This window comes from Marmota flaviventris, chromosome 4 (assembly GCF_047511675.1).
Source record: "Marmota flaviventris isolate mMarFla1 chromosome 4, mMarFla1.hap1, whole genome shotgun sequence".
Classification (NCBI taxonomy): domain Eukaryota; kingdom Metazoa; phylum Chordata; class Mammalia; order Rodentia; family Sciuridae; genus Marmota; species Marmota flaviventris.
Window position 1 is genome coordinate 30,979,046 of NC_092501.1, and position 12,471 is coordinate 30,991,516.

General features: G+C 51.3%; 1 protein-coding gene across 1 annotated transcript in view; it reads left to right on the plus strand.

The window, feature by feature from the left end:
- Tll2 (tolloid like 2) overlaps positions 1 to 11,681 on the plus strand; it is a 118,277-nt gene extending 106,596 nt beyond the window's left edge. Inside the window, exons 14-21 of the mRNA XM_027930189.2 lie at positions 363 to 488; positions 989 to 1,149; positions 2,321 to 2,501; positions 3,046 to 3,171; positions 4,577 to 4,704; positions 7,494 to 7,707; positions 9,816 to 10,066; positions 11,547 to 11,681. Coding sequence (XP_027785990.2) covers positions 363 to 488; positions 989 to 1,149; positions 2,321 to 2,501; positions 3,046 to 3,171; positions 4,577 to 4,704; positions 7,494 to 7,707; positions 9,816 to 10,066; positions 11,547 to 11,681 — 1,322 coding nt within the window. The remainder of the gene's footprint in view (positions 1 to 362; positions 489 to 988; positions 1,150 to 2,320; positions 2,502 to 3,045; positions 3,172 to 4,576; positions 4,705 to 7,493; positions 7,708 to 9,815; positions 10,067 to 11,546) is intronic.
- The last annotated feature ends 790 nt before the right edge of the window (positions 11,682 to 12,471 follow it).

Sequence of the window (12,471 nt, forward strand, 5' to 3'; positions counted from 1 at the left end):
TATTAGGGGGTGGGAATCCTCCATTCCATGGCATTAAAATGGTATGGAACCCTGTGAGACTTTTTTAAAATCACACACATGCACACTGCTTACTGGACACCTTGTAGAATTTGATTGTCCAGGAATGGGCTCCCCAGGAGGAGCCCCACGCTGCTGACCAGGTGCTCCTGCTTGGGTTGTCAGGATCCCATCCAAATCACAGCTACCGCCAGTACAAATGGGGACACAGGGCTCCTTGGAGGTGGTCAGCAGGACTGCACTGGTTCTTGGAAGACTTCAACTGGGTCCCTGGGATGTGAAGGGCGGGGAGTTGGCTAGGTGGCTGTGTGATGATTTTAGCAGGTTGCCCTCCTCCCCAGCAGAGGTGGATGAATGCTCCAGGCCAGAACATGGCGGGTGTGAGCAGCGCTGTGTGAACACGCTGGGCAGCTACAAGTGCGCCTGCGACCCCGGCTATGAGCTGGCCACCGACAAGAAGACATGTGAAGGTTGGTGCTGATCCTGCCAAGCTGGAATGGCAGGGGAGGGGGGCAAGTTTTAGGAGAGATGGGGCAGAGATGGGGCAGCTGGCTGGCTGTGGACTAATAGCTTATTTCCTCCGTCCCTTTTCTCCCTGGCCGGGGTCTGTGCACCTTGCCCACCTGTTTGAATCGGCTTGCTAATGCAAGCCAGGTGTGGTGAACAGCTTGATGCAAACACTTCTATTTGTCCTTTGCTCCAAGTTATGTGGAACCCCCACCTGTGCTGACCACAGGTCAAATGCATGGTTGTCATTTTTAAAAGCAGTAAAGACTCTTCTCAGTTCTGTCCCTCCAAATCCTCAGTCGAAGCAATGAGGTTAGAAAACAGGACACTACATTCGTCAGTTCAGATTGCCTAACTTTTTTCATTATTACTGAAGAACAGCAGGGCTTACTGCTGCCTGGGGGAAACTGCAGTCACTTGGAACTAAAACCAAATGAATCTTGTTTCTGCTTCCCTCGTGCAGTGGCCTGTGGCGGTTTCATTACCAAGCTGAACGGAACCATCACCAGCCCTGGGTGGCCCAAGGAGTATCCCACAAATAAAAACTGTGTCTGGCAGGTGGTGGCCCCTGTTCAGTACCGCATCTCCCTGCAGTTCGAAGTGTTTGAACTGGAAGGCAATGACGTATGTCTCTGCGCTCACTGATGCGGGACTGTGTTGAGAAGTGACTCGGAGCTGGGCACCGGGGAGGGGCCCCCGCAGGCAGGGAGGTGGCTGGTGTTGGAGCTGCTGCTTTCAGAGTCATAGAATCCTGGGGCGCATTATCCAGCGGTGTTGGCTGCACATCCTCTGTGAATAGTGCCTCAGGTCCTCTTGTCATTGATAAATCCAAGGAGAAGGGGGACAAGCATGAAGGAGGCAGGTGTTGGGGTCTGGGGGTGGTCAGGACAGGTCTGAACTCTGGGGTGCAAATGTGGGGGTTGGTGTCCAGCTATGGAGAACAGAGGGGCTGAGGACCACCTAGACACAAGGATCTCTTCCCTCTCTCGAGAGTGGTCTTGGATGACCAAGTCAGGCGAGGCCCAGGCAGCGTCCTGAATCAGAGTGCTTGTCGGAAACGCTTCCTGTCTGCACCTGGAACTGGAGGGACACTGGGGGCACACAAGCCCTTTTCCATGTTCCCCCTGCCCCAACCAAGCTAGGATTCTCACCCTAATAGTGCCAGCCAGGTTGTCACCTAGTCAGCCCTTTGGGGTACTCAGAAGAGACCCCAATGCTAATGACCCTGATACACAGGGACCCAGGTGCCAACGAGGGGTTCACCACCAAGTAAATACTGCATGGGAAAAATAAACCCTCGAAAGTAATTGTTCAGACCATTCAGCAGTGAAGTTGCTTTTGAGAAAAATTATTGCTACAGCAGGTAACATGAGCCATTCCAGTCCTGGCTCCACCACTGGCTAGCTGTGTGACTTCAGAAAAATGTCTTTCCCCTTCTGAGCTTTAGTTTCTCTCCATGGGAATATGATGGAGTTGGATTGTGTCCTCCTCTTCTCTTCCTCCTTCTCCTTCTCAGTGGGGGCCTTTCTTCAAGCAAACTCTCGTGTAGAAGCCCAATATACAAAATAAGTAGAAATCGGGCTACAGTTAGCCATAAGCTATGGTGCCAGGCACAAAACAAAGTCCCCGTCATTGCCCTCTGGGACTCCCTCTAGTGACTGGCACAGAGAGTCAAGGGGAACCTCCCCTGGGTGGGCTGAGCCCATCAGGCTCCATGACAAAGTGCAGCTCTCAGAAACAGGCCTGGGGTGGGGACATGGGCGTAACAGGCTGCTCTGCACCTTGTTCCCTGTAGGTTTGCAAGTACGACTTTGTGGAGGTACGCAGTGGCCTGTCCCCGGACGCCAGGCTGCATGGCAAGTTCTGTGGCTCAGAGACCCCCGAGGTCATCACCTCGCAGAGCAACAACATGCGCGTGGAGTTCAAGTCTGACAACACCGTCTCCAAACGCGGCTTCAGGGCCCACTTCTTCTCAGGTGTGTGGGTTTGGAGGTGAGGCCAGGGACTGGGGGTGAGGTGGCTTTACAGGCCTCCCTGGGGTCCTGGGCTCCTCCTGTCTCCTACTCCCTCCCTTCTCTCTTGGGCCCTCTGCCTTGACAGTAAGAGCCTGCACCTAGAGGTTCTGTCTGGTTTGATTTGGTATCAGTGGCTATGCTTCTTATGGCTGCCATAACCAACTCCCACACCTGGGTGGCTTAGAACAAAAAAACCGTGTTCTCTTAGAGTTCTGCAGCCAGCAATCTGAGATCAAGGAGTCGGCTCTGGAGACAACCCTCCTTGGCCTCTTCTAGCTGTGGTGGCTCCCTGCAAGTCTGGGCATTTGTTGGGTGGTGGCTGCAACCCTCCCATACACAAGCCAAGTGACACCCAAATCTGAGCAAAGAGACTCCACATCAGGAGAAAAGCAGGAGTGGTCTATCAGGGAGGCCACTGGAGGAGGCCACTTTGGGCAGGTTCTGTACCTCGAGGGAAGTTCCCAAGTTGGCCGCTTCTCTTAGGAGAGTCCCTTGACCTCCCCAGACAAGGACGAGTGCGCCAAGGACAATGGTGGCTGCCAGCATGAGTGTGTCAACACGTTTGGGAGCTACCTGTGCAGATGCAGGAGCGGCTACCGGCTGCATGAGAATGGACACGACTGTAAAGAGGGTGAGCCGGAGCCTGCAGGGGTGGCGCTGCCTCGGCCACCTGCCCTGCCTTCGGAGTGCGCATGTGCTTGCGGGAGGGCGTGGCGTGGGCGGGAACAGGCGTGGGCAGCCTCCTACCCTCTGCGAGGTTGCCGCAGTGTTCCTAGGCTGGGCCTTTGCCCTCCTCCCAGCGACCACTTGCGGCCCTCCTGCCAGGTCTTAGCAGGCACGGGGCAGCCTCAGGGGCTTTAAGCTGAGTTACAATAGCAGGGTGGGTATACCTGTGGGCAGCAGAATCAGACTACCTGGGTCTAAATCCTCTCTCTGCCATTCACTAGCTGTGGGACCTTGAGCTAATTACTTAACCTTCCTGAGTCACAGTTTCCTCTTTTGTTAAAAAGGTGCTAAATATCTCCTTCCTAAAGTTTTTGTAAAAATGTCTAGAAAGCATTTCAGGCAGTCTGATACATATTATACCCTTAGATGTCAATAAATATGGGCCATTTATGCCTGTGGTATAGTATTATTTACATATTACAGTAATACAGACCTCATAGTGAAATATATTTTGCTCCAGCCCCATTCACTGCTGGGAGTTCTTCAGGGCCAGAAGGCTATCAATGTCCAGTCATTCTGGGAAAAAAACCTTCCGTCTGTTCTTACCCTGTCAAGGGAAGGGAGTTTGCCCCTCTGTGATCAACACAGACTTCATGCCTTGGCCCAGCCACAAAGCCCAGCAGGAGAAGTCGTGGGTGGGGAGGATAGGAAGACCACAGGCCCCTTCTAGTTTCTTCTTTAGACCTGGGAAGGATTGAGTGAGAGGATGCCTACAGAACACTCACCACAATGCTCAGCACAGAGGGAGACAAAATCTAGCCACTGGCCAAAGTGCTAGGCATTGAGCAAGTCGTGGGACCACCGTTTGTTAATGCACTGTAACCAGGACGAAGCAGGCCGACTCCAGGTGAAAACGCTTTGAAAAGCAGAAGGAAGCGTAGATAGAGGGATGAAGCGCTCGGCTCGGGCCTCTCACACACATGATCTCATTTAATCCACGCGTGCAAGGTCGGCCCCACTTCTGCAAATTAAGACACAGCCCTGAGGACCGTCCGTGGTAGAACCAGGACTCGAACCAAGCTCCAAATGAGCCCGGGTCTGTGCTCTTAGCTCTACCAGATTGCAATGATGACCTTGATGTGAACAGTCAAAGGGAGGAGGTGACCTGGCTGCTGAGCCACAGCCAGGAAGGCAGCACAGCCAGTTCAAACAGATAGGCAATCTCTGCGCCAGGGGACACTTGATCCAGGTTGGCCACCCCTATGTTGATGACCCTGAGACAAGGGAGAAGGGGGGAGCTCCCCTAGAATGAACGCCTTTGGTGCTACCCGCAGTGAATGATTCTCTCTCCATGTGTCCGTCACACCCAGCTGGCTGTGCGCACAAGATCAGCAGTGCAGAGGGGACCCTGGCAAGCCCCAACTGGCCTGATAAATACCCCAGCCGGAGGGAGTGTACCTGGAACATCTCTTCAACCGCAGGCCACAGGGTGAAACTCGTGAGTCATTTTTGTAGTTTGAGTCTCCACTCAGCCACTTCCCAGATCAGAAACTTGGGCGAGTCATTCATTTCTGGATCTTGGTTTTACTATCTGGAAAATGGGGATTCTAATGAAACCCACTTCCTGGGGGCTGTTGTGCAGATGAAAAGAGAAAACGAAGAACAGCTCTATAAACGTACTAGTTTACAGGGGCACCTGGGTGAGGTGGTGCCCAACACACAGATCTGCAGTGCTGTTGGAGATTTGAGTGTTTCCAGTTTTGACTTTTTACACAATGTTTCATTCTCAAGGTAGAGAAAGAAAGAAGGAAAATTAATAAGTACGTAAGGTTGGGAAGGGGAAATCAAAAGTCCCTAGATCCCATTGCACTCTAGAAATGACCATTCTCAACCCTTCCTTGCAAATTTCTCCAGAAATTTCCTATGCACGTACAGTGCATACATATGCATGGGAAAATATAGGTCTTTTTTCTTAGTCTTCTCAAAGGGAATATTATTATTCATTTTCTTCTATAACCTACATTTTTCTTCAATTTTCAATAGAAGCATTATGTGAATTCTTTCTTGAATTAAAAACAACAACCTTGCATCATTTATTTAAAGTATCTGATGTGTAGTCACGCTCAGTTGTTTCAAAGGAGAAATGAGTCTCTCTTCCAATTCTCATTCCTCAGCCCCCAGAGGCTCTCATATCCTGGAGTATTAGAGAATTTGTTGTACTCCTGACAGACAGACATTTTTAAAATGAGTCCTCTGCAGAGATGAGGAAGATTGGCCCCGAGACTGCCTGAGCCGTAATTCAGGGAGAATGGAAGAGAACAAAAGAGACCGTGGTGGTCCGTAGACTATGGCACAGGGACTTGGGAGGGTGTTGACTGATGAGAGCCACGAAAGAGGAGCAGAGGCAGGAGAATGGGCTGCCGGGGTATGGAGGGTGCAGAAAGGACCCCTGACTGCAGGGCGCCCTGGGTAGGCACCTCCTGTGCATGCACTGCCCGCCCAGGGGATGCTACTCTGCTGCGCTCCCAAGAGCTGCTGCCCTGGGTCAGCCAGAATGGCCCGGAATCTGGGCGAGTTAGAGTCAATGCAAGAAAAACAGTCCTGCTGTCTGCTGGAAAATGTTCCCAGGGGCAACCTACATCCCTGACAACCCGAGGGACTGGCGCCCCCTGGGGATGGGATTGCGAACCTGCGCAACCGGAAGCTTTTATCCAAGGTGCCTGCACACACCTGTTCCTTTAAAAAGACATTCCCTTGGAATCCCATCTTTTGCTACTAATAGAATGTGAATTGAATGCTTCCCAAGGAAGCTGGTGTTTCACTGCATGGGGACAGTGACAGGGCAGACTTGGACTTTGGGGAGCTCCCCACCTCCTTGGCCTGCCTTCTCCTTCCCATTGCATGGCCCACCCAGGTGCCCTGCTCTCCTTCTCCTGCCTGGTGTGTCTACCCACTCCTCCCTTGTCCTAAGGCTCCCTTTTTCCTGAGGTGTGAGAGCTTTTCCCATTCATGGTACTTGCCATCCTGGTGAAGTGTTTGTTAGAGGGGTCTTTCTCTTTTCCCCTCCCTACCTTCATCTCTGTCCTGTTACCCTAGCCTCCCTGTTTTAAATTGAGATTCCCCCAACTAATGGCCTCACTCCTGCTTTGTCCTTCAGTCCAAGACTTCATCCAACACTGTCCTTGCTCACCTTGTCCTGTGTCCTTGACACCATAGGCAGCCCGCCAGTTGGTCCTCTCTTCAGCACCCAAGCAGCCTGCACTGGGGCTGCAAAGCCTGTGTATTACTGAAGTTCAGGGGTCCCCTGAATACCTTCAGGGAATAGTTTTTAGGGGGTGCAGGTAGGAGAGAGGTGATACAACCATGTGATCATTAAGAGTGCGGGATAGAGACGGCTGGCTGGGGTCAAGTTTAGCTCTGTCTCTAGTTGCATTATTGGGCAAGCCAGGTAGCTTCTCTAAGACTTGGTTCCCCTTCTGCATACTGTTTTTCTTATAGCATCACCAGAATTAAGTGGGAAAATGCTCATAAATACTTGGCATGGAAAAAATGCCCAACAAATTATAGTCACTCTGATCTGGCATGGAGCAGCCTGTTTCATCTGTAGAGCGGAGTTTGAGGATCAGGGTCTTCAAAGCCACAGCTTCTGGGTCATGGCCAAGCTCTGCCAGTGGATGACCTTGGGCAAGTCAGCTGACATCTCCTTGCCTCAGTTTCCTCATCTGTAAAAGTAGGGATTTTGGACACGTGACAGGATTATAAGGACCCATTAGGTTCTGAGTTTTCAATTCTGAGAATGTTTCAGTGAAATTGACAAAGGTGCTTTTAAGTAAGTTGGAAATTATAATTTGGAGCTTATTTGTTATAGTAATTAGTATTATATTATAACATAATCATATTCTTGTTTTTATATAATCCTGGTATATAATTTGTTGTAAATTATGTATTTAAGTTTTTATGTATATTCCACATCTGGGACAATGAGACAGAAAGGGACTTTCAATAAGGTGATATTGTGAAGCTCTGAACTCAGCTGCTGGCTCCAGGAACACAGTCGGTGCCAGCTCTTAGGATGAAGCAAGGGATGGAAGAAGTCAGCTCTGGGTGGTCAGTAGCAAGAGTGTAGGTAACTCATAGGTTGCTTTGGGGACCAAAATGGAGGCCTAGGGGAGACCCCGCCTCTGCACAGTGGCTGGACAGGTGCCTCTGGGCACTACCTCCCGCCTTTTTCTCTGGCCTCGGCTGAACACCAGTCCCTTTCCTTACTTTCTCTTCCTTCTTCCCCAGACATTCAATGAGTTTGAGATCGAGCAGCACCAGGAATGTGCCTATGACCACTTGGAGATGTACGATGGGCCCGACACCCTGGCCCCCCTCCTTGGCCGGTTCTGCGGCAGCAAAAAACCAGACCCCGTGGTGGCTTCGGGAAGCAGCCTGTTTCTCAGGTTTTATTCAGATGCCTCCGTGCAGAGGAAAGGCTTCCAGGCAGCATACAGCACAGGTACGGGGCCTCAGGCGATAAGCACTTTGGCTGGAGGAGAGTGGGGACAAAGACAGGGAAGGACTGCCTTGTGTCTCTTTGGGGGAAGGGGAGGGGAGGGCGGCTGTGATAAAATGTCCCTGTTAAAAGGAAACATTGGCCACCACAGGCAGAGGGTGGTTTTCTATTGATGTTAATTAACTGACAAAATTTGAGGGAAAGCATTTCTTTCCTTCCTTCCTTCCTCCCTTTGAACAATGTATTTGTGATTTTTTTTTTTTCTGGTCTGCAGAACCCAAGTCTGGGAGCTGGCTGGTGAGAGCAGCCCTCTTTATCTCTGAGGACTGATTCAGGAAAATGAAACATGTTTCTGCTCCCCATTATTTTTTCCTCAAGATATCAATAGTTATATTGGGTCCTGGGAAAATGTATATGCTAGTGACTTGTTTACTTTGCTAGGTAGAAAAAGGTCAGTAAGTCAACTGGCTCTGCTCTTTAGCCATTGCTCTGTTAGCTGTCACCTGGGACCAGCACTCTGGGGGCAGTGTTGGCTCTTTGATCCTGGCTTAGATTGTGGCAGAGCCCAGGGCTACCTGAAACTGCTCAGCCACCTGAGTGTGATGCTGAGTCTGAGGTCATGATCATGGGACCCTGTGACCCCTTTTTTCAGAGGTAGAAAACAGGAATCAGGTCAAGTAAAATGGCAGCCAGAGTCCCCAGGCAGCCTCGCTTGCCCCTGCCTAGCCCAAAACACTGGGTGGTTTGTGAGACTCTCTTCAGCACCTTGAGGATTTCTGGCTTCCCCCACCGAAGTTGAAAGGCCACTGACTAGTGATATTACCCTCTTGTCCCTGTAGATGGAAAATGGAATGTGGGTGTTCAAGGAGGGTTAGGAACCCAGCAGGAAATGGAGACACATTCAGAGTTGTTATTTGTGAAGAACTTAATAAAAAGACTGTTTACAAAGCATGGGCAAGGTGTGGGGACACTGCAAGGGACAGGGCAGTCACTAGGACTACAGACCCACAAAACTTCTATCACTCCAGGCACAGAGGCCCTGCAGCCCAGCAGTGACTTACAGGAGGAACAGGCAGAGAGGAGCCTGGATGTAGTACCTGACTTCTCTCCCTGCTCCCTCTGACTTTCCCATGCTCTCCGTGGCTGGACAGAGCTGGAAGTGAGAGAGCAGTAAAGGGGCCTGTGCAGGTAGACTAGAGTCAGCCCCTAGGGCCCTGGAACAGGCAGGAAGGAGGCCTCCTGCCTTGCTCTGTGCTCACGTCATTGCTGTCTGCATCTCAGGAATTTGAAATTTCCCAGACTCTGAAGAAATTGTAGACAGAGCATGGCAGTAAGAGCTGGTAGTCAGAGTGGGGCCCAGGTTGGGGTGCAACTCCAGCCGGGCCTGGGCATTCAGAACAGAATGGCCGGAATCCACACCAGGGGAGCTGCGGCACCTGGGAGGTGCAGCAGTTTGAGGTGCAGGGTGGAGGAATTTGCCTCCAGGTGCTTCTGATCTAGCCCCATCTGGTCTCATTTACCCATTTTATTTTAGTAGCCTAGATACAAGATGGTACAGGCCCAGGGCATCCTGGGCTTCTGTCCTAGTAAAACACAGAAGCCAAGGCTACGGAATCCAAGCCCAAAGCTGAGGTGTGGCTGTGACACCCGCGTCAAACCTCTCAAATGCAAGAGCGAGTCCAGTAGATTGAGGTCTCAGGGTTTGGGCACTCAGCTGCAGTTCTGATGTGCCTTTATCGCCCTCTGTTGGCAGAAATGAAAAGTGACAGTAAGTCTAGGGGGCTGCTGAGCCCATCTTGAGCTGCTGGCACTTCCAGGACTTGAAATCAGATCCCACATCCTAGCGACCAGTGGGGCACACCGTTCATCTACCCCCTGTCTTCTTAAGTTTGGGGAGAAAAACAACAGCCAGCTTTTCAGCGCCATGCTCTGGGATTCCCAGAGGCCTTATGTGGCCCAGCATGGGAACATGGAACCTTGTTTTGTAAGGGCCAGTTTGGCCCCTCAGGGGTCCCTGACCTTGGAGTCCTGGGCCTCTGTTGACTCCTCTGTGACGCACCAGGCACGGGGGTTCTGGGTGCCGAGGCAATATCTCATTCTCTCTGCTGCAGAGTGTGGGGGCAGGCTGAAAGCCGAAGTGCAGACCAAAGAGCTGTATTCCCATGCCCAGTTTGGGGACAACAACTACCCAAGCCAGGTCCACTGTGACTGGGTGATAGTGGCAGAGGACGGCTATGGCGTGGAGCTGATATTCCGGACCTTTGAGGTGGAGGAGGAGGCCGACTGTGGCTATGACTACATGGAGGCCTACGACGGCTATGACAGCTCAGCACCCAGGCTCGGCCGCTTCTGTGGCTCAGGGGTGAGTCCCGGGTGTCAGTACCATGGGCGAAAACCAGGGATTCGGAGCATGAGTGAAACAGGCCTGGGTTTGAGACCTAACTGTCCCTAACGCCTTCTAGCAACAGTCAGGAGGCCCATATTTCCTGCAGGGGAGGGGGAAACAGGAGGCTCCTGGGAGAGGAGGTTGGGAGGGAGCCAGGAACCAGTTCATGAAGGCTTTGGACTGAGGTCAGTCCAAGGAAGAGCACTGGGCTTTTTAGGCCCCATTTTTACAAAGGATCCTCTCTCCCATTTTTATTTGGCTTTCAAGATTTTCTTACTATTTAATTATGATTCTGTGTATTCCCTATACTCATAATTCTCTCCCCAAGCAAAACCAAATGCTTATGAAATCACTGTTACTATAAACAATACTTATACTCAAAGTCATTGTCACTTTTCTCATGATTGTCTCTTTCCTGGGCCACCAACCCAGGACCAGGACAGGCCTGTTTTGTTTATTCTTTTCCCAGCACGGGGCTCAGGGCTTGGCTGTGTACTGTGCTCAGTGATGTAGTGAGCCAACCAGTACAATGCCCTGGTGGCTCCCTGGCCCTGCCACACCGCACACTGTGCACACTGGGCTCCAGCCCTTTTCTCTGCCTCCAGAGCTCATCACTCAATCTTCTTTGCTATTGGCTGGACTTATGTCAAAGCCTTTGGAATCACGGGAGCTCCTTGTACACAGAAAACTGACATAGTATTTACGCCTTTCAATAATTTCCCTCCATCTACCTTCACCCTACAAAAAAGAAAGAATGGATGTACTGCCTGGGATACAGTCCTTCCGACTGTGGAGAGGAGCCTTGGCGGGTCCCAAGCACAGCGCTCTGTGGGAAGCCCCATTTGGCTCTACTAGGACCTGGCAGGTGGCAGTCTTGGAACTTGCCAGAACCTTTCTGACAGGTGTAGTCAGCTCCAGTGCACATTTTGTCCTTGGACAGGACATAACCTAAAGATTGGTCCTTGGTTTTGGTCCCCTGGGAAACACAGGGGTGAAATGACAGAACTGGGTGAGGCGTGGCACGTAATTCACAGTCAGAAAGAGCTGAGCTCAGGTCCTACCCACCTGTATGCACTTGAGTCTTGGTTTCCTCAGTGTGAATGGAGGGAGTACCTGCCTCATAAAGTTCTTGCAAGTGTCCATGAGGTCAGATCTGGAAGTGCTGGGCACAGTGCCTGGCCCACCCGTGCACCTCATAAACCACAGGTTCTCTGTGATCTGTGGGTCTAGGAGCGTGTTTGGAAAAGCAGGGCTCAGGGAACTTTCTGGAGAATTTGCAGTGCTTTCCTTTGGAAAGGATCTCATTTGGATGCCCTCTGTCTGCAGTGCCAGGGACACCTCGTGGCTGCATTGGCCATCCTGTGTCCTTGGGTATGGTCCTGTCCCATCCTCGTTTAAACTCCAGTCACAGCCAACTGACCTCAGGTCCCCTGGTTTCCCTTTCTCCTTTTCTTAGCCACTGGAAGAGATCTACTCTGCAGGGGATTCCCTGATGATTCGCTTCCACACGGATGACACCATCAACAAGAAAGGCTTTCATGCTCGATATACCAGCACCAAGTTCCAGGATGCCCTGCACATGAAGAAATAACGCCCACGTCCTCGAAAGATAGGAACTGAGAATGTTCTTACAACAGCAGCACCTGGCAAATCAGCCCTGAAACAGTGTACAGGATTTTTTTCAAGCAAAAACTCAAAGTCCAGTCTTGAAGGTCTATATTTGGATGAAGCCCCACATGCATGTTTGGCCAAGGAGGAGAGATGTCCCTCTGGTTCCAGTGACAGTGTTGTCAGTGGTGGGCCTCTGGAGATTAAGGCCTGAAGTCCACTCAAGCTGTGCTTCTTCCTGCTTGCTCTCCTTCCCTTGCTCCTGGGGGGCCAGAGGCCAGCTCTGGAGATGGTCAGTCCTCTTCCTCCTGCTTCCATAGGTGCCAGGAAATGTGACCAAATCCTGGAGACGCAGGTTACACTGAGCAGTGAGAATAAAAGCTTGGCCGACTTGTTACAGCTTTGGCTGGAAACTTTCGCCTTTTCTCCTCCAGGGACATGTCAACCAGGAAACCTGAAAAGGTAGACATCCAGGGAAAAGAGACATCACAGCAAGCAGCACACACAAGAGCTCTGAGCACCAGCATTATCATCGCTAAGGTGGAAGACCTCAGGCATGGCCCTCCCTGCCCTCTCTAGGCTTCTCCATCCCTCATTGCACTAAGGGACCATAGCATCCACTAAACTCCAGCAGAACATTTGCTGTGGAGAATTCTTAGTTTGCCAAGAATAAAACATCCTGGCTCATTTTGATAGTCCCTCGATCACTGACTTGAGGATCCCCATCTGTGCTTGGGGGAGGTCCCTGGGCCTGGAAGACCCTCCAGCAATGG